Consider the following 18,292-nt stretch of genomic DNA (forward strand, 5'->3'; position numbering starts at 1 on the left):
CCCAGACCTTGACTGATCCTGAGGTGACTCCAGCCACGTGTTTCTGTAACATTGAGCAGCTTTCAGGCAGGCAGATAATGACTGGGAAGTCTTACCTGTTCTCCTTGGAAATAATCTGTTTCAGGCAACAGGAGCAGCAGAAGAAAACATTAGACTGATGCTGAGCATGATTAAAGGCAAATTTAGACAAGGACCAGCACCATTCCAGCTGGAAGCACTGGGGGAAGTAGTTCCTGTGATCCCATATCATTGCTTATGCCCTAACACTGCACAGCTCCTGCCTGCACCTGCTCAGTGCCCTGCTCTGTCTCCATCAAGCACAGGCACTGCCATGGGCTCTGCCCATGTAATTGGAACATGGGGGAAAGAAATGTGTGGCCCTGTCCAGACAGACAGAGCTGCAGAGCCTTAACATCCTCCCTCCTGGGGGTTGGGAATTAGCATAATCTCTGTGGTCCTCTCTAGCTCCAATGCACCAAGGGCATTTCTGGAAAATCCTGCTCTCTGATTTTGCCTTCCATCACCGTTCAATACTCTAATTGGTAGATGGTAACTCTGAGGTGAAGCACAACGTGCTTAGAATAGGAAATCTCTGACAAAACCTGTAAACATCACATTACAAAAGGGTAGCTCAGGCTCTGAGCAATCAGACCCCAAGCCACCATTCTTCTGGTCTTTTTGGCTTTGTCTTTCTGCCTCACACCAATGGGCAGAATAAAATACACCATGAAAAAGGCAGTATGAAAAAAACAGTGTCCTGCTTACCCCTTACCAACAAAGCTTTAAAGCTATGCCCTTTCCATCCTAGCTGTGAGCATGCAGCCCTGCAGTGAAATCCATGTGCACTCAGGGAAAAATGTTGCTCTGGAGTGGCAGTAAGTGGCTCTTCCAGAAGTGTAAATTGTCCCACGAGCCAAACAGGAGAAGCCAAATATAATATCCCAGCCCTCATCACATTCCATTTTGAAATATGGAGACAATTGTGAAACAGCTTACTTCTTTTATTCTTGTTCTCTTAAACTAGGATGAGTGGGAAAAGAAGATGCTGATTTTCCAGCTTCCAAACACCAAAAACTCGTTTACCTAATATTATCTGGGATCCTTATCCTCAAAACTCTGTGGCTGTGAACATGGACATTGTGAATTCAGATGAGATGAACACAGTAAAAATGCTTTTCAACCTCTGGATACCCAGGATATTTAGTGACAAATTTTTTCACTGTTTTGTCCAGTCCAAAGCACACACCTCAGGCATTGCTATTCCATAGTCTTTTTCTTTATAAACATTTATTTCAGTTGCCTTTCAGTGCTATTTGCACTGCACTATTACTTCCTACCCCAAAAAATGCAGCTACCAAACAGGACTCTGTGTGCCAACTCCACCACTCCACTGTTTAAAATCCTGACACTCAGCCTCCTGTTTGAGGGGAATCAATACATGATCTGAGCTGGATGGATAGAAATTAATCGACATGACATTTTACAATAAACTAAGAGCACTGGGCTAATGCTCAGAGTGCATTTATTTTGCAAATGAAACCTCCCACTGCATGAATTCTTATAGTTGCAGTTTGCTGGAAGCTGCAAGAGTACAGCAGAGGGAAGTATAGATCAGTATTTGCCTTTTCTCTGCCTTTCCTCAGTTGTTTCAGAGTTGGTGGACATTGTCAGAAACAAAATGCTCAGCCAGCTGAATCTTTGGTCTGATTAGTTGTTATATGTATATGTATATATTACATATTATATGTACTTTTTACATGTATACATGTATATATTATGTTATATATGTTACATGTTATATGTATATATTATATGTTGGCAGCTGTTTTTAATATAAGTATATACTGATACAGTCTTATTTATTTATATTAACAGATATAGTAAAAGACATTTATTATATTGAAGGTGATCTGGAAGAATAGATAAGAAAGAAAAATTATTTATGGCTATATATCCAGCTATGCAAGATGCTTGTTCCTTCTTGTTAATGCAACTGCAAGAACCATAAAGCATATGGTAAGGGATGCTCCATCACTTTTAAAGAACACTTCTGCTAATGCAGAAATTAATTATGCTGCATTTCATAATTCAGGGATTAGATTTTTGACCATAATTAAGTGTGCACTGCCTGGTCTTTGAGACACAGGTACATGTGTTCAGTTTGTCTGTTTCAGAAATAAAATCAAGTAGCGAGCTACCAAAAATATTTTCTGCAAGCTCTTTAAATAAAAGCTCTTTAAATGCTGAAAATTTGCATAATATCTTACTTGTGAAATGTAAAAACTGTCATAAATCATAATTCAATTTATAAAACAATTAAATGCATGTGTTTCTGTTCTCTTTTATGGTTCTTGGAAATCATTATCTTGTGTAGCTGGAGAAAGAGGGGCTAAAGAAAGCAGAGAAGAATTAGAATAGAATTAGCATTAGAACAGAGGGCAAATATCAGACAGTCACTTCCTCCACATATTTGTTTTTTCTAGCTGTCCTGAGCTCAACTGAAATAGCACAGCATGCTCCACATTCCTCAGAATTTCTTATTTTCCTTAGGACAGAGGTTGCTTTCTATGTCTCATGGGACTTAGATGGTTTTGCTGCAATTAACTGTGAGAGATTTTCTGCCATTTTAGTTTGCGAGAGATTTTCTGCCATTTTAGTCTCTTTACAGTTTATGATACTCATTAAATCTCTCTGCTGACAATAAAGAAAACCCTATAAAGAGGATAGAATGTTGTTTATAAAGCTTACCAAAACACTCTTCATAAATTCTCATTTCAAACAAGGCAAAGGTGTCTCTTAAGTTTGAAGCAGTATTTTTCTAATGTACCATGTTCTTACAGTAAGTTTTGCAAACTGCATTGCCATAAATGTAAATGTGTCCTGCTCCTCCCAGTGGTTTTATTGTATGTCAGAATATATCAATCTTCTGTTGGTTACAAATAGGTCAAGTCTAGAAATATTAAAAAACTAGAAATCACAAACTAAGAAATTAAATACCTTTTTCAAGATGCGTAGTGTGGATGTTGCATTACTTGAACCTTTAGATTTTACTGCATTCACAGACTTTGCAATAGAGCAGATGGGGCAGCAGGAATCTGGGAAAATGGCAGTTTGGTCCCACACTGAGCAGTGAGAGAAAAAGGTCCTTTTCCCTGCAAAACCCCAGCTCTGGTTTTATGGCTCATTTTTACCAAACTCACTGATCTTTTACTCCATCTAATATTACAGCCCTAGTGAGCAGGGTGATGTCACACAGTGGCAAAACTGTTGAAGAAAAAGCCTTCACTGTATTGGAGCTACTGGTGATGAGTGTATTTTTTTGTTTCTGCAGAATTTAGTTTCTTATTTCAAGACTCTCTACTGATGTGGAACTCTATTTCTGTGTCTCCAATCCAACAGGTCTCCATGCTTTAAATCATTATATCCTGATTAAAGTATACCAGCAACACAACCCTTCAGAAGAAAAAGCTTTTAGTTCAACATAGGATGTATGGCATTTGGGGAAAAAAGGTTTGACTTGCATAGTTCTGATCTCAGTTGCTGATTCAGTGCTGTTTCTGGGATATATCTTTTTGCTCGTGACTTGAGTTTATGTAAGTAAACCAGAATTGTCTGTAACATTTTGGTTTTTTACCTGTTTGCTTTACAGAATGGATTCAGGGATATCATTAGGTATGCAGTGTGAAAAGTGTATTCCCAGATGCTTTTTGGTCAGCTCTGCCTGAGGTAACCACCAACAGCATCTCTCAGCTTAATGATGTCTACTGTTGGCAATGTTTCTGCCAGAGAGTGAGGTTAATGTCAGGAAACAAAATCAAATCTGCTTAGTAAACACTGCAAAGAAAACGGGTTATGTGTTAATGTTCTTGCTCCAGCTATTCCTCTCTGAGGCTTTCAAGTTTCGTTGTTTAAATTTTGGTTGCTCACACATGGTTAAATTTATACAAACTTTGAAGAAGCTCAAAATGATAGAGCTGAAATTAAGAGATAAAAGATGTCTGTCAGGTGTATGGCTCTCAGTCCATACTTCCACTAGCATAGGAACACTTGTCTGATCTCAGTTGAATTTCTTAGGTAAGAAAGATCTGCCACACACATTTCACCTTTAGAAGGGTTTCTCTAATACTCAATGTCATTTTCCCTTAAGGAAAAGCACTGCAGAATTTAACAGCAATAACTGTGGAGAACATCATAGAAATTACATTTCTATACCTGCAGGACTGAATAGAGATTAATATAACTTACACATTCCTATTGAGGTGTTTTATTGCATTTTATAGGAAGAATACAATTTTCTCTTAAATTATATGGGCTAGTTTAAAGAACAAGGTTGTAATTTCCTTAACAAATGCTTTTAAGACCTTCCTATGATAGTTCATGTTTTAAATTTCATCATTGTCTCTATAGCTTATTTAGGCAAGTCTGGCCGCCCATACGTGACGAAACAAATTAAAAAGGGCACATAATGTTCCAGTTTCAAGTACTTGGGTGGATGGGGTTGCTTAATATACATGTATCATACTCTTGCAAGCTATCAAAGACCTTTGGATGAATTGGGTGCAATATATTAACTCAATTACAATGGAAACACAGATCAAAGAATGTAGCTGGGAGGTCTTATTAAAGTATGAGACTTCATTAAAATGTCACTGGTTTTGATTATACTGGATTAAAGTCTCTGAAAATTCACTTCACTTCTTCATGTCCCCAGAAAAGAAAATTCTGCTGGGTAACTGTAAGTTCACAGTTTCAGACCTGGTTTCTCAGTGTTGTTATTAAAGTTGAATTTTCATTAATTGATAAAAAACACCAAAGATTTTTTTATTAATTTATGACACTGAATACATTATCTCATTTGCTTCAATTTATTTCCTTTATCTTTTGTGATATTTGTTTCTGGCTTTTACTTACATCCATCTTGGAAAGACTTCAGTTTTTCAAAGGAAATAATAATTAAAAAAACCCTACTTTTCCTCTATTTAAGCAAAATAAAACAATTTAGAAATTACTAATTTACAGCATGGGATGAACACATAGAAAAGTACAAAGTCCAGTTTTTTCCAACTGGCAGAGCAGTGCTGAGCTTCCCAAGGAAAGGTGTTAATGGGGAGCAGTTTCTGCGTGCTGCAGCGCTCAGCTGATCTATTTCTGCCTCTCCAGCCAAGAAACAGAATACACATATATGCTGAGCACTGTTATCAGTGGTAATAGCCCTTTAAATTGGAAACAATCATTGTAAAGACATCTAGCAGACATTCTCTGGTACATAATAACAAGATTGAGATAAAAATCGCTTTTCTTAATTCGTTTATTTTCCTGTTGCTACATAGGATGTCAACACTCGTTTGTAATTTTATTAAAATGGTGATGCACCCCCTGTTATGATGCAGGAACAGTGAAAAGTTTACATATTGCTATCTTGCATGTCCATTATATTTTGTGCTTGATATTAATACAGCCCTGCTTCATCTCCCTGCAAGTGCCAGGGTAGAGTCCTGCTCTTCTTGCGAGGAGTCCCATTCCACAGGATTTAGGCTTTCAAGGTACATAGCTCAGCATGAACTTAACAAAACATGAATTCACTCAGTAACTAAATGGATTTCCTGCTTTGCTGTGTACATGTTCCTTAAAATTACAGTCAAAGCAAAACAGAGAGTATTCATTTCCACCAGAACTAGAACACAGTTTTACAAGCAGCAATGGTTTGTCTTTCCAGTTGCCAGTGTTAAGGATCTCCCCACACATCTGGAAAGGCTCAGAGCAAGATAGCAAGGAAGTAGCATATTACAGAAAAACAGAGAATAATTCCATTCATTTATGGATTGTTTCAGGGATTCTGAAAGATTCTGCTAATACTGGCTATTAAGATAGAGAAGATGGGGAGGAGAGAAAATCAATTCATTTCTCAATCTATTTAAGTGAACAAAGAATCGCGTGTGAAACTGAACAGAGCGTGTCAACAAAGCTCCCACCAAACAAAAAAAAGAGCAGCAGTTTTATTTTGCATAATTGTGTCTGAATCACAGAAGATTTGACAGAACCTGTTCCATTCTAAGCCCCAAGGTCTTATTTAGGCAGAGCACAATATCAAATACCCTGTAATGTGTTTTTTCTGGGCTAATCTAACATCTCACGGGATATCACGCAAGGGGACAGCAAAGGCAGTTGAGTGGTTTCATTGGTTTATATTCAGTCTTGTAGGGCTTATTCCATCTGTCTGTTGAAAGCTATGACAGTGCACTGTCAGATCTCTCCAGTTTTTTTAGGGCAGCTTGCTTATCTCTAAAATAGGAACAAAATAAATATTAGTGCTTTTCTTTTTTTCTTATCTCTCTTGATAAGGTTTAACCTTTGAACACTTGTAAAGGTCTTCAGAGGACACTTCACAAGTGCCTAATGCTATAAATTCTGGGTTTATAAGATATTTTACTATCATTAGAGTATTAGGAATTTGACCTTTTAACCTTTATGCATGTACATAACCTGACATAATGGAGGCTCATGGAAAAGCTTTCATGACCAGCATTACCTGTGCAATCTGAACACCAGATTTTGCAGAAACCTACAAGAACTGAGCTATGACTCTGCAGCAGGGTCACTCCAAATTTTACCTTCCTCATAAAAGGTAAGGGTCTAGAAAAACTGTGACCAAGATTCCCTCAAATCACGATGTTTTATCAGAACAGAAATAAGTTGCATTTGCAAAATTGCTGTATTAACAGTCTAGTATTAGCAGGGTAAATGCCTTGAGATAAGAATTAAGATTGCCTGCTGAGCATCCAAAACTCTACAGCATCAGCAGGCACTGAAGCAGTAAGACGCTTGGAAAAACAGCTCCACATCTGATAGGGAGAAGCACAATAAATCAAAGATAAAGTAAACTTTCTAGATAACCAGGAGCATTTAGTGTCGTTCTGATTAAACTCCTCTACAGGAAATGAGTCAACACAGCCTCCATGCTTTCCCCGTCTTTCTGCCAATTTACATCTTAATGGATAAACTGGTTCAGGTTACTCATTTGGCAAAGCAAGGGATTGATTTGTAACTTTTCATTTTGGCTGCTCCCATCAACTTCTGAAGGACTGTTTAGGGCAACTGAGCATAGCCATGGGCAGGAATTTAAAGATTAACAAGGCTTTGCAGCATTCCGGGGGATGACAAAGCCATCAAAATTCATTCTTTTTTTTCCAGTATTTCACACACATTACATGTGACTGCTGCAGTTATTACACCAGTGGCTTTTCAGCAATCTTGCAGTTTAATTCTGGGATAGAGAGGGGTTTTCCCCTTGAAGACCTGAGTTATGAGAAGAATCTCCAATTTCATTGAAAGTGTATTTTTTGTCCTTGTGTTTGTAATGCAAAGCCTTGAAATGTGAGCTAAAACGGATTGGTTGTTCGCTTTCACTGCTTAGCATGAAAGCAAGCGCAGTGTGAGGCAAACCAAGGGCTTTGGAGGAGTATGACACCATTCATACACTCCACCTGGAGGGCAAAGAATGTCCGAATTCCTGGATACTTCTGTACACTTGATGAGTGTGAATTCATGGGGCTCTGTCCCCCTTCCAGAGAACCTTGTCACCTCAGGGGAAAAGGGATGCCATTGTCTGGGGACAACAGGGATGGTGGCAACATCCTTCTACAGCTCCCCTTCGGCATCTGCTCAGTTTTGGGCAGCGGTGACCTGCACCTCAATCTTCCCTTTAAATTTAGGAGGGCATGGACAGCATCCCAACCTTCCCCCCTCAGCTTTGGAGGTGATGGACAGCACCTCAAACCCTGCTCTCAATTTAAGGGTGATAGAGAGCACTCCAACCATCCTGCTCGGTGCAAGAGGTCACGGACAGCACCCCAGTCTTCTCCCTCAGTTTAGGGCTCCCACAGAGCACCCCGTGAGTCCCGCTCAGTGCCGGAGGTCACAGACAGGGCCCCAATTTTCTCCCTCAGTTTAGGGGTGCCACAGAGCACCCCGTGGGTCCCGCTCGGTGCCGGAGGTCACAGACAGTGCCCCAATTTTCTCCCTTAGTTTAGGGGTGCCACAGAGCACCCCGTGAGTCCCGCTCGGTGCCGGAGGTCACAGACAGGGCCCCACTGCCCCGCTGGCTCTGGGGGCGCTGGGCCGCACCCACCCAGGGCCCGGCGCCCCCGCCCGCGGGCTCCGCTGGCTGCCCCTGGCTCAGGGAAGTTCGCGCCCCGGAGCCGCGGGTTCGAGCCCCGAGGGGGGCGGCCGGTCCGGGGCGGTGTCGGGGGCCGCTCCCGCCGGTTCTGGCGGGGGGTCCCGGCCGGGCAGCGGCGACCGCGGGCCCAGCGCACATGTGCGGCCGCCCGGCACATGCTCACTGAGCGCGGCGCATGAGCAGAGGCGGCGCGGGGCCATCGGACATCTTGGGCCGCCCCGCACGGAGCGGGCAGCGCCGCCGGTCCCGGGGCGGGAGCAGCCGCCGCCCCCGCGCCGCCCGGCCCGCCCGCCCTGGCGCCGGCTGCCTGCCCCTCCCGCGCCTCCCCCGGGCTGCTCTGAGCATCCCTCCGCCCCTCTTGCATTTGTCTTAATTCTTCTCAGAGACAAGATGGCAACGCCGGCGGCGGTAAACCCTCCCGGTGAGTAGCTGCCGTCTCGCCCCAAGTGGCCCCGCCGCACAACACGCCCCCGCCGCCGGCTCCCCCCGCCCGGCCCGGCGCGGGCCCCGCAGCCCCGGGGCGGTCCCGCCGCTCCTCCCGCCGCCCCCGCGGGGCCCCGGGCCGGGCAGAGCCGGGCCGGCGGAGCCGGGAGCCCGCGGGGGTTGCTCGGGACACGCCGCCCCTCGCGGCCCGGCTGCCGGCGCTCCCGCAGCCCCGCAGGAATGAAGAGTTGTGCATAAGCATTGGCGGGCACGGGGCAGCGGAGCAGCGGGGACGGGCAGAGCCGTGCCTGCCCTGGGGACGAGTAGCAACATCGGCTTTCCCCGCCTCTACGTTTGTCAGCTTTATTGTCGGCTCGTGAAGCCAAAACAGGGTGTTGAAACTGACCAAGGGCACCTCGGCATGTGCTCTGTGTTTGTTTCCTTTCCAAAGGATGCAGTAAATATTTGCTGTTAATACTAGAGTTATTGACAAAAGAAACTTACAGACATTTTCCCATGAATTTTTTCGTGAGGGAAGGCATTCCCCGATGTTTTGTTACCTGTCTGTGAGATGTGACATCTGTTTTGTTCAGTGCTTGATGGAATAAAGTGAGTTTCGATGAAAGGGCAGAGTAGTATTTTGGAGATGTACTTGGGTCAACTTGGTGTGGATCAACAAGTATCTGACATTAAAAACAAGCGGGACAACGGATCTTGCACTGGGAAAGAAGAATACTAAGGAAGAATATTGCTATTAAAGGTCAATTCCAGTTTTACTTTTTTTAATACGTGCTTGCATTGTGTCATTTTTTTGTAGAGTCAGGTTGAGCTCTTACAATTAAAGGCTTGCTTGAGTAAATGCCAGCTAATGTTTAGAGCTTGTTCATTAGATTAAATCCTGCTGTAGTTGGTAGTGTAGTTGTCATGCTAAAAGTAAATATTATGATATAAACAATGAATTTGGTACAGTAAGTGCCAACACAGTAAGCAGAAACTGATATTTGTCAGTCAGATTAGGTTTTAATATCAGAATTCTACATATTAAATGAAAATCAACACTTAAAGGAAGGTTATGAAATTAAAACCATTTAGCTTCCAGGGTACCCTGTTGTGCATCATCACAGAGAGTTTCCCTGTGTGCACTCACAGCTACAATCAGTTTTGCAGGCAGAGGAGGATACAAACAGCATTTTTTCACTTGGGTTTGGTTTGCCATTGTCCCTCTGCTCTCCAGGCTACACACTGAAGGAGCAGCCCTGTCCGCTTCGAGGTCTGAAACTGCTGAGTTTCAGCAGAGCCCAGTGCCCCTTCCACACCTTTTCCACTTTCTGTAGCCACCTGCCTGTGGCTGAACCCACAAAAAGCAGTGTTGGCAGGAGGGTACGGCATGCATGGACTGCTCCTAACTCTGAGCAGGGCTGCACCGTTGTTCTCCTGCCAGCACCTCGGGAATTGAGGGAGTGAAATGGAATTGAGGAAACGTAAAAGAAAAAAGGAAAGAGGAGCCAAATGTGTTGTCTGTGGGCATCTCTGTGCACGTGACACGGTGAAAGTTGACTTGCAGTGTGGTTCTCAGACTCTCTGAAGCACAGATTGCCGGTCCCTGGGAAGGATAAGGAAACGTGTTGGTTTCCTGAAGTGAACCGAGATGACCTTCTGCAAGGCTGAGGTTGCAGAGCATCATTCCGCTCCTGTCTGGGTGGCTGGAGCAGATCTGAGCTGAAACACAAACTTGCTGCCTGTTAATGATCCTCCCACGTTTTCTGTGCATGAGTGTTGTCAGACACCGGGGAGAAGTTGAAATGGGAAGCTGTGAGGAAAGGAGACCCTCGATCTGTAGCAGAGAGCTTCCTCTGCTCTACCACGGACAGCAGAAGATAGAGCTGTGGAATGCTGAACTTGTACTGTGGCTTTTTAAAATAATAATTTTTCGTGGTTTTTTTTAATAAGTAACTGCAAAGCAGTGCAGAGAAACAGTCAAAATCTGTAGCGAAATGATTTTAATCCTGTTGCTTTCTCTTGGGGACAGATCCTCAGCTGGAATAACATGAGAATAGCCCTATTAGTATTGGTGAAGCTGTGCCACCTTGCACCAGTTGACTTTCTGATCTGCGATGTTAGGGGAGCACAATAGAAGATTAACTTGTTAAGCATCTTTAATGATGATTAGAAATTACAATATGATTAAATTTTTATTAAGCAATTGTCTGGGGTTCTAATAACAGTTGGTAATTTAGGCAGGACATTAACTTGCAGCTACCACAATACAAATACATGTGGTTTTAGTCATATTCTAGATAGTGGAATGGGGATTAGCGGAGAGAGAAAAGCTGGGTGTTCTCTAACCATGTGAAGGTCTTTCAGTGTGAGATCTCCTGCTACAGAACCATGCAATACTCTGTGGCAGCATCTTCTCTCGTGTGTCTGGTGCAGATTTATCCTCTTTTCCACTGATCATTTTTTAATGGAGAACTTCAGTTAGGGAAGTTCATAGGTGCAAGAGCAGTTTGCATCCTTTCCCGTCTGAGGCTCACGGGAGCTGCAGTGTCAGGAAGCAGATTTGTGCTGGGAGTAAGGCTGGCTCTGTGGGCTTCCTGAGCTGTGTTAGATGTGCACTGGTAGTTCTTTTTGTTGAGAAGGTGTTTGTGCTTAGCAGCAGCTGGACATCACCCTGACACAGCTGAAGGATAAGCTGTGTGGGATAAGCTGCTTCCTCTCGCTGCACGCTCAGCCTTGGAACGGGGCTGGTTGGGAGTACTTTGTTGGTTTCTCGTACTCTGGATGACGAACTGAAGTGTGAAACAATAAAGGTGTGTGGGAAGCTCATCTGCATTGGCACAAAGCATCACAGTTAATTTATTTCCTCCTGAAATAAGATTGGCATATTAAATGGGATTTAAGAACAAAAAAACTGTGGAGGTGTAACAAGCATTTCGTAAATTACTGCTTGCAGCAAAGTTACTTAGTGCCATGTCTGTTTTACATGTATTATTTTTGGAATGCAAACTTTGTCCGTAACTGTTGCTACTTTGGGTTCAGATTTTACTTGAGTGCAATATCTGAAATGGTGATTCTTGTATTAGCCGGGGTGGGATGAAAACATAAAACTCTTCATGAGTTTAGGAATTTTTTTTTTTCCTGAGACATCACCTGGTTTGGGGTGATGAGTTCCAGTCTGGCTCAGTCTGATGGGTGAGCAGCAACTTTCTGCTGTGGTCAGGTGATGAGGAATGAACTGAGAGGCATCCTTTTAGTTCTCCCAAGTGAGGTACCCTGAATGGAAGGTAGTACACATAGTACTGCCAATAGCAATAGTATTTTGGCAAAAGTATTGCCAAAAATGCCACAAACTTATAAGTCAAGTCAAGAGAAATCATGAAATTTTAGAGTTTACTGAGAATTACTTTAGAGGGAAGATCCCACAGGATGCATTTTTGGCTATGTGTTACGATTTTATGAATCCTTAGGGTTGTATTTTTATATTTCATTAAAAAAAAAAATAATGTAACTTGAGTTGTCCATGTAAGCCCTAAAGCTCCTTTTAGTGATTTCTTTTTAAGCAGAGAGCCTCAAATACAAAGGTTTGGAGAACAGCATGCCCTCCAAAGGACATCTACTAGAAATGTGTAGAGGGAGATGGTGTGACATGAGAGAAGGAGTTGTTGGGGCTTAGGGACATCACTGCTGCAACCACAGCAACTCATGAGGGTACTTTCAACCTATGGCTAATCCAAATACAAAAAAATGGCATTCTAACTTAAAGATTAATAAATAAGCTCTCTTTGCTTTCAGTTTGTAATGAGTTAACAGCAAATTTTCTGTCATATTCATGAGGACTTGTAACTCAGCCCTGCATCTGGGCTCTTGGTTTAGGTAAGTGCATTGGGTTCTGGTTTTGGTTTTTATGTGTTTGTTTGACTTGGGAGTTAAGTGGAGATAAATTATTCTTCTATTTGAACTAGATATTCTGAGAACCAAATAATTTGTTACCCAGTCCTACATTTGGGCTGAAGTTACCAAGATATTAAGTTTTGTGAAAGAATTTTTTTGATGCTGCGCAGTTCATGTTCCCAAAAGGAACTGGCTTTCTGACAATCTGGTCATTCTTTTCTTTAGATTTCAAACAGCTTTGAAATTGATGATTAAAAAAAAGAATCTACTTCAGTGTTTAGATTTCAAAGTCATTCAACTCAAAGCCCAAAAGTTGTGTTTTATTGCTGCCGCTCTGCCCTTCATTACAATACAGACTACCCAGTAAACAAAAAAATCAATTTAACAGCATCCTGGAGTGTTTTAGTGATGGAGGTTATAATGAGCTCTGATGTTTCTGGTATGCAAAAAAGTAGTCATCATTCTAAGATAAAGTTAAAAAAAAAAAAGGGTTTCAAAATTATAACACTCATTAGCTGATGGGAGGTTTACATTGCAGATCTTATTCTTCCAGTGTTTTTGTAGCTCTTGTACTGCAGAATTGGTCCTTAATTCAGTCAAACTATGGAATGAGATCCCAATGCCTCTTGAATTGTTCTGTGATAATGTTTTGTCCTTCAGGACTGTGTACTGAACAGTAACTGGCACTGAAGAAATGCCACTATTTTTATATTTCTAATATATAGGTATAGGGCAAGATTTCATCTCTTCTATCACAAAATAGTTATTTAAAATTTGCATATGTAGCTTGTGGTTAGTTCTAAATATTTTTTCAATATAATAATGTTTCCCCATTTTTGTAATAAAAATGCAAAACAAAAGAGATATTGCTGATTTCTGTAATACCATATGGTGTTGCTGATATTTCTTAGCAGTAAGGAAAATTGCAATAGAGATTAGGTAGAAAAGAAAAAAAAATAGCCTTTTCAAAATAGTCAAGGCAAAATAACCCTGTTGATGTAGTGATTATTGTTATTAAGAGGACAGAAATGGGGCTGTCATTATGAAGATGTATTCAGAGATTATGCTTAAATGGTAGTGAAGATCAGATATGTGTGTCATTCAGAGTAATTTTGGGGGTCTTACTGCTTCATAACTGACAAGCAAGAAGGAAAAATGTATTAATTCAGTGCTACCTGCAGAAATTACAATGTTATTAAAATTTGCAGGAGAAAAGAGAAAGAGGGATCTTGAGTTTAAGAGATGGGAATTGAGATCGTGGCTCTTGTAGATCTCTGGCAGATTTTCCAGTCTATCTATAGGAAAGTGTCTTTGGCTGGCCAGCAGAGTTCTGAGATGGATGAATCAGCTCAGGATGAGCTGTTCTGTCTCGCCAGCTCTGGGGAGAGCAGAGATGCTCCCCTGGGTGCAGAAGTGTGCAGATACCAACGCCAGCTTCTCTGACTAGGGCTCTGCTCAATAGAGGTTGTGTGGGAAGGAAATCTCTAAAGTCAGAGGTGCTCCTTCACCATTCTGCAACATATTTCATGCAAAACATTACATTTGCTGGACGACAGAGGCAAAAATGTGACATTCCAGGGATCGTGGGTGGATGCTTGCTCTAGAAACCATTGGTACAGTTTACTTCTTGCTAACTGTTTTCTTTGTTCAGCTCTTAAGCATTTCCTGTCACCTCATCTGTATCAATCATTCTGTCAAGTGAGGAAAAGAAAAATTTTATGAGGCTGGATATGTACATTTTATTTGACTTTTGATTATAATCCAAGTAAGATAGATGCAATGAAGAAACCCCAGAAAAATAATCCTTCGTCATCTTCCATTGTTTCAAATAAAAACCCACATGAAAATGAATAGATGGAATAAACCCCCACGGACCATGCACTTTCTGTCTGTTCAGGGAAGAACTACTTTGTCACAAAATGTTACAGGATTTTGGCAAGATCTGGCCTTTAATGTGCAGAAATTACATGGTTTGAAAGTGCAGGATGAAATCGCGAATGACAATTTTTTAGCAAGAGCTGATTCAGAGTTTATTTTGGATAGTCAAAATTTCAAATGGTTCTCAGTTTTATTGTTGGCACAGATTAGTGGCCGTAGTCATGCGATGTGTAATGAATTAGAAGCTTTTTTCAAGATAGATGTAATTTCCTTTTTTTTTTGTACCCAGAGCACTCCGGTCTTCCTTGAGTGAAGCCATCTGCACAGGGAGAAAGAGAAATCCTTTCTTTTGGACACTCTACATATTGATGAATGTTTCTAAACTTTCTGCTTCCTCTGTCTTTTTTTGTCAGCATTTGTTTCCTTTTTCTTATCTTTGGTATTCCTGTCCTGTGGTTTCAATCCTGCTTTTCACACTTAGGTGTCTCTACCTTTCTCACAACTCCTGTAACTACTGTATTTTCTCTGTGCTGAGCTTTGTATTGACTTCTCAGTGTTGTTGAAATGTAAATGAATCCTGGCATTGTGCTGGTGCTACTCCCAAGTCTTTCAACAGCTTATAAATTCAGATTTGTTCTGCAGGGAGCATCTGAAGTCCCCCTTAGAGAAAAGTGGTACTTTTTCTGTTGCAAGTGGCAACTGTGCTGCCTTCCCTGCAGCCCAGCAGGTACTGTGAAGTGTAATCAGCTGGGTCAAATTGGAAACCTCTGTTAGCTTGCATCTGCCCTGGGTGTGTGTGTGTGTTGTTGTTTTGTTCAAGGGCAGCTCATAGTATTCATTTCAAATGCTTAGATCTGGGCTGCTGCAGGTTTTTCTCATCTAAATGTCAACTGCATGTGACAAGTAGAATAATATAAAATAATTGTAATTTTTTCTCTAATCAAGCAAAAGGAGTGTTGAATTGTTTAATTACTGGCTTTTCCAGCATGCAGATGGAAAGGCTTTTCAGGTAAGTTGCTCATACAAAATGCCTAAAATGGATAGTAATTAACAACTGGCTCTTCATTGGTATGTTAATTATGCTGCCATTTGTCCTGGTGCCTGTCGTTCTTTAAATGTTCAGTTACATTGAACTGAAGCGTTCACTTCCTGGCAAACACAGAATGTATCAGAACAGTTTGACTCTCAGATATATGCAAATATTTTATGGGAAGAGGCATGCCAGTAAATCACTGAGCTGCAAAGAACAAAAACACTGCATATTTGTATTCCTCAGAGGTAAAAGCAAAACCTGTTTCTGAGGAACCTGCAGGCCTGATGTTGAAAAATGGTCTCTAATACTTTCCCAGTACTAACCCAGAACACAATTCCATGTAAGTAGGCAATTTTTAGGAACTTGTTACTGCTGGATCTATTAGTGAAGGTAGGTGAACATCTGGGTGCTGTTAAATGTCCTTGAAATGCATATATTTTAAAACTGTATTGCTTGTAATATCTGGAAGGAAAATTCAAACTGAAATGCTTTTAGAACTCAGGATGGAACTGGTTACTTTGAATTCAAGAAGAGTTTAAGTAACTTATGAATAGATCACAGCAGTAGTCTCAGATCTTACTCAATTGACTGTTTAATTCTTTTGAGAATGGAGATTGTCTCCTGTTTTTTGGACTGTGCTTTGCAGAGCTCCTTCTCCAGTCTCCACATACTATGGCAATAAGGAAAAACAGGTTGTGTCTGGTATATCTCCATCCAGCAGTGTGCCCTGAAGAGGGCCAGGCTGCTAAAGCCATGTGGCAGGTTTGCTGTGACCAGCCTGTGAGTGTGAGGCTGGTATTTTAATTTGCTGAGCCTCTGCCACATGGAAAGTGTTAAATCAGCCCAACACAGTGCCCTCAACACCTGGCAAAAGTCAGCCCCTGAAATGAGGTGCTGATTGTAAAGTAGCTGTGCAAAGTGGATTATAGCCATAAAATTAACTGCTAAAAGGCACTGGGTACTGTATCACTGCCCTCTGCCTCACGTTTCAGCCTTTCATGGACAAAAAACTGTGTTGCTGTTAGCACTGCCAGGCTGTGGCTGAGCTGGGTTTCCATTGTGTTGTGTCCAGTGAAGCTGCTACCAAAGTTCCTAGCTCAATTTTGAGCCCAGCTTTAAACACTTAAAGTAGTGATAGCTAAAAAAGCTTAGTTTGAAATGATAAATTCTTGTGTTCCCTGTCACTGAGAGGTGGCTCATTTAGCATCCATCCATGGAGGCTGCCCTGTGAGAGTTTGGGAAAAGAGTGGTCGGTCTGTTGACTACTCCTGTGAGTCATATTCATGTCAATATATGGGACACCAGTGTTTTTCTTGGATTTATTTTATTTTTAAGTATCTTTAAGAGATACCCTGGCCCTCTGTATATAGATGTCTCACTCTGAAAATACTTTGCACCTTCTGTAATAAGCAGTGATTTGACCAGTCGAAAACGAGGCTGTATAATTAAAATTTCCTTTTATTGTAATGAGATTTTCAGTGTAGGAATATAATGGCAAATTATTTGAGCAGTGTTTCAGAGATAAGAGTTTCTCTGCTAAGTTTTTTATATTTTCATTTAAAACAGGCAATATTTCTGGTTTAAGGGAAAAAAAGAAAAAGTAAATTTATTTGGCGTGCAAGAAGGTTTGTAGGAACAGTAGTTGCAGTGGGTTTTTTTTTCTTACCAGTGAAGGTTTGAAATATGCATTTTCATTGTTTAAATTAAAGTAAATGAACCATCACTAAGAAAAGTATAGGGGCATTTTCAAACTCTTTTATTAGGACTGGAAAATATGAATTCTTTCTAGTTGCATCTCCAGTAAAGGGGACAGTGTACTACTGGAATTAAGAATGTCTTAAGTGACCATAACAACAAAATGTTGAGGCCTACAGAATCCAAATTTCTTAGTGTTTTGAAACATGTTCTTAAAAATGTGTAATGTCTCTGTGGATTCTCTGCCATCTGTGAGTTAGGGTTGGTCCTCTGGAACTGGATTCTCACTAAGGACAGTTCTAGATCAGACTACATGGAACCCCTACCAAAAATAGCCCATTACAGAACTTTAAAATGAAGTATAAATTTTCCATTATGGATACTTACAGAATAAGACAGCAATAGGGGAAGTTTTCTCCCTTCTTTGTTGTTGATGATCACTTGGGTGATGTACTTGATGAAGTACTTGGATGTATACGAGTCTTCGGGCTCCTTGTAGTTTATTCATACTTGAGACTTGGTTCTTGAATGATCACAGATGTTGGGTTGTTTTTCTTCTAAATAAAACCTGAGTGTTCCTGGACTTTCTGTACTCTCTGATCTGTTCCTGATACACTCAGTGAACATGTGCCTTTCTGAGATCTATTAGTCTTTTGCTTAAATATATCCTGATGCTCTTTCGCTCTTCAGACAAGCTAACATTATGCATTTCCAAACTGATTCCTGACTCAAGACTTAATCATATTTTGTTTTAGTGGTGTCCTCCAGAACTCTTTGGTTCTGAACTCTAAATGGGACTGAGGCTTATCATGGTCTTTAATGTTTTAGGGGGAGCTGCCAGTCTCAATATCTTTGCTTTCCAGAGTGTTCCCTTTTGTCACCTGCATTTCTCCCTCCATGAATGCTTTAAAAAAATGGAAGTGTGTAAATATGTAAATAATGTTTGAGGTTGGGCAGCTGTAGGATGGCGCTGTGAAATGAAATCTTAGTGCTGGTGTGCAATAGCTGAATTAAAAGGTGTGTGGTTTTACTTGTCGGCATTTTGGTTGAGTACTATCAGCTGGAGATGTGTGAGTGGGTGGAAAGAACAGTAACGTGGAGTTCATGCTGAATTATGTTTTGCTGGAGGAAAGCTGTTCATTAGTCTCAGAGCTGGCACATGCCTCTTTATTCCTTCTCTAAAGTAGTATCTGACG

At 41.3% G+C, this 18,292-nt stretch overlaps 1 protein-coding gene across 3 annotated transcripts in view; it reads left to right on the forward strand.

The window, feature by feature from the left end:
* Positions 1-8,343: 8,343 nt before the first annotated feature.
* The window catches only part of ARNT2 (aryl hydrocarbon receptor nuclear translocator 2), a 95,728-nt gene continuing 85,779 nt past the window's right edge, over positions 8,344-18,292 (forward strand). The window contains exon 1 of one of the 3 annotated variants that reach the window (XM_086849540.1): positions 8,344-8,597. In XM_086849540.1, coding sequence (XP_086705666.1) covers positions 8,567-8,597 — 31 coding nt within the window. In that variant the 5' untranslated portion in view covers positions 8,344-8,566. The remainder of the gene's footprint in view (positions 8,598-18,292) is intronic. The other 2 variants (XM_086849541.1, XM_086849542.1) reach the window with 2 other exon arrangements.

Source organism: Cyanistes caeruleus, chromosome 13 (assembly GCF_971803275.1).
Source record: "Cyanistes caeruleus chromosome 13, bCyaCae1.hap1.1, whole genome shotgun sequence".
In the NCBI taxonomy this organism is placed as follows: Eukaryota; Metazoa; Chordata; class Aves; order Passeriformes; family Paridae; genus Cyanistes; species Cyanistes caeruleus.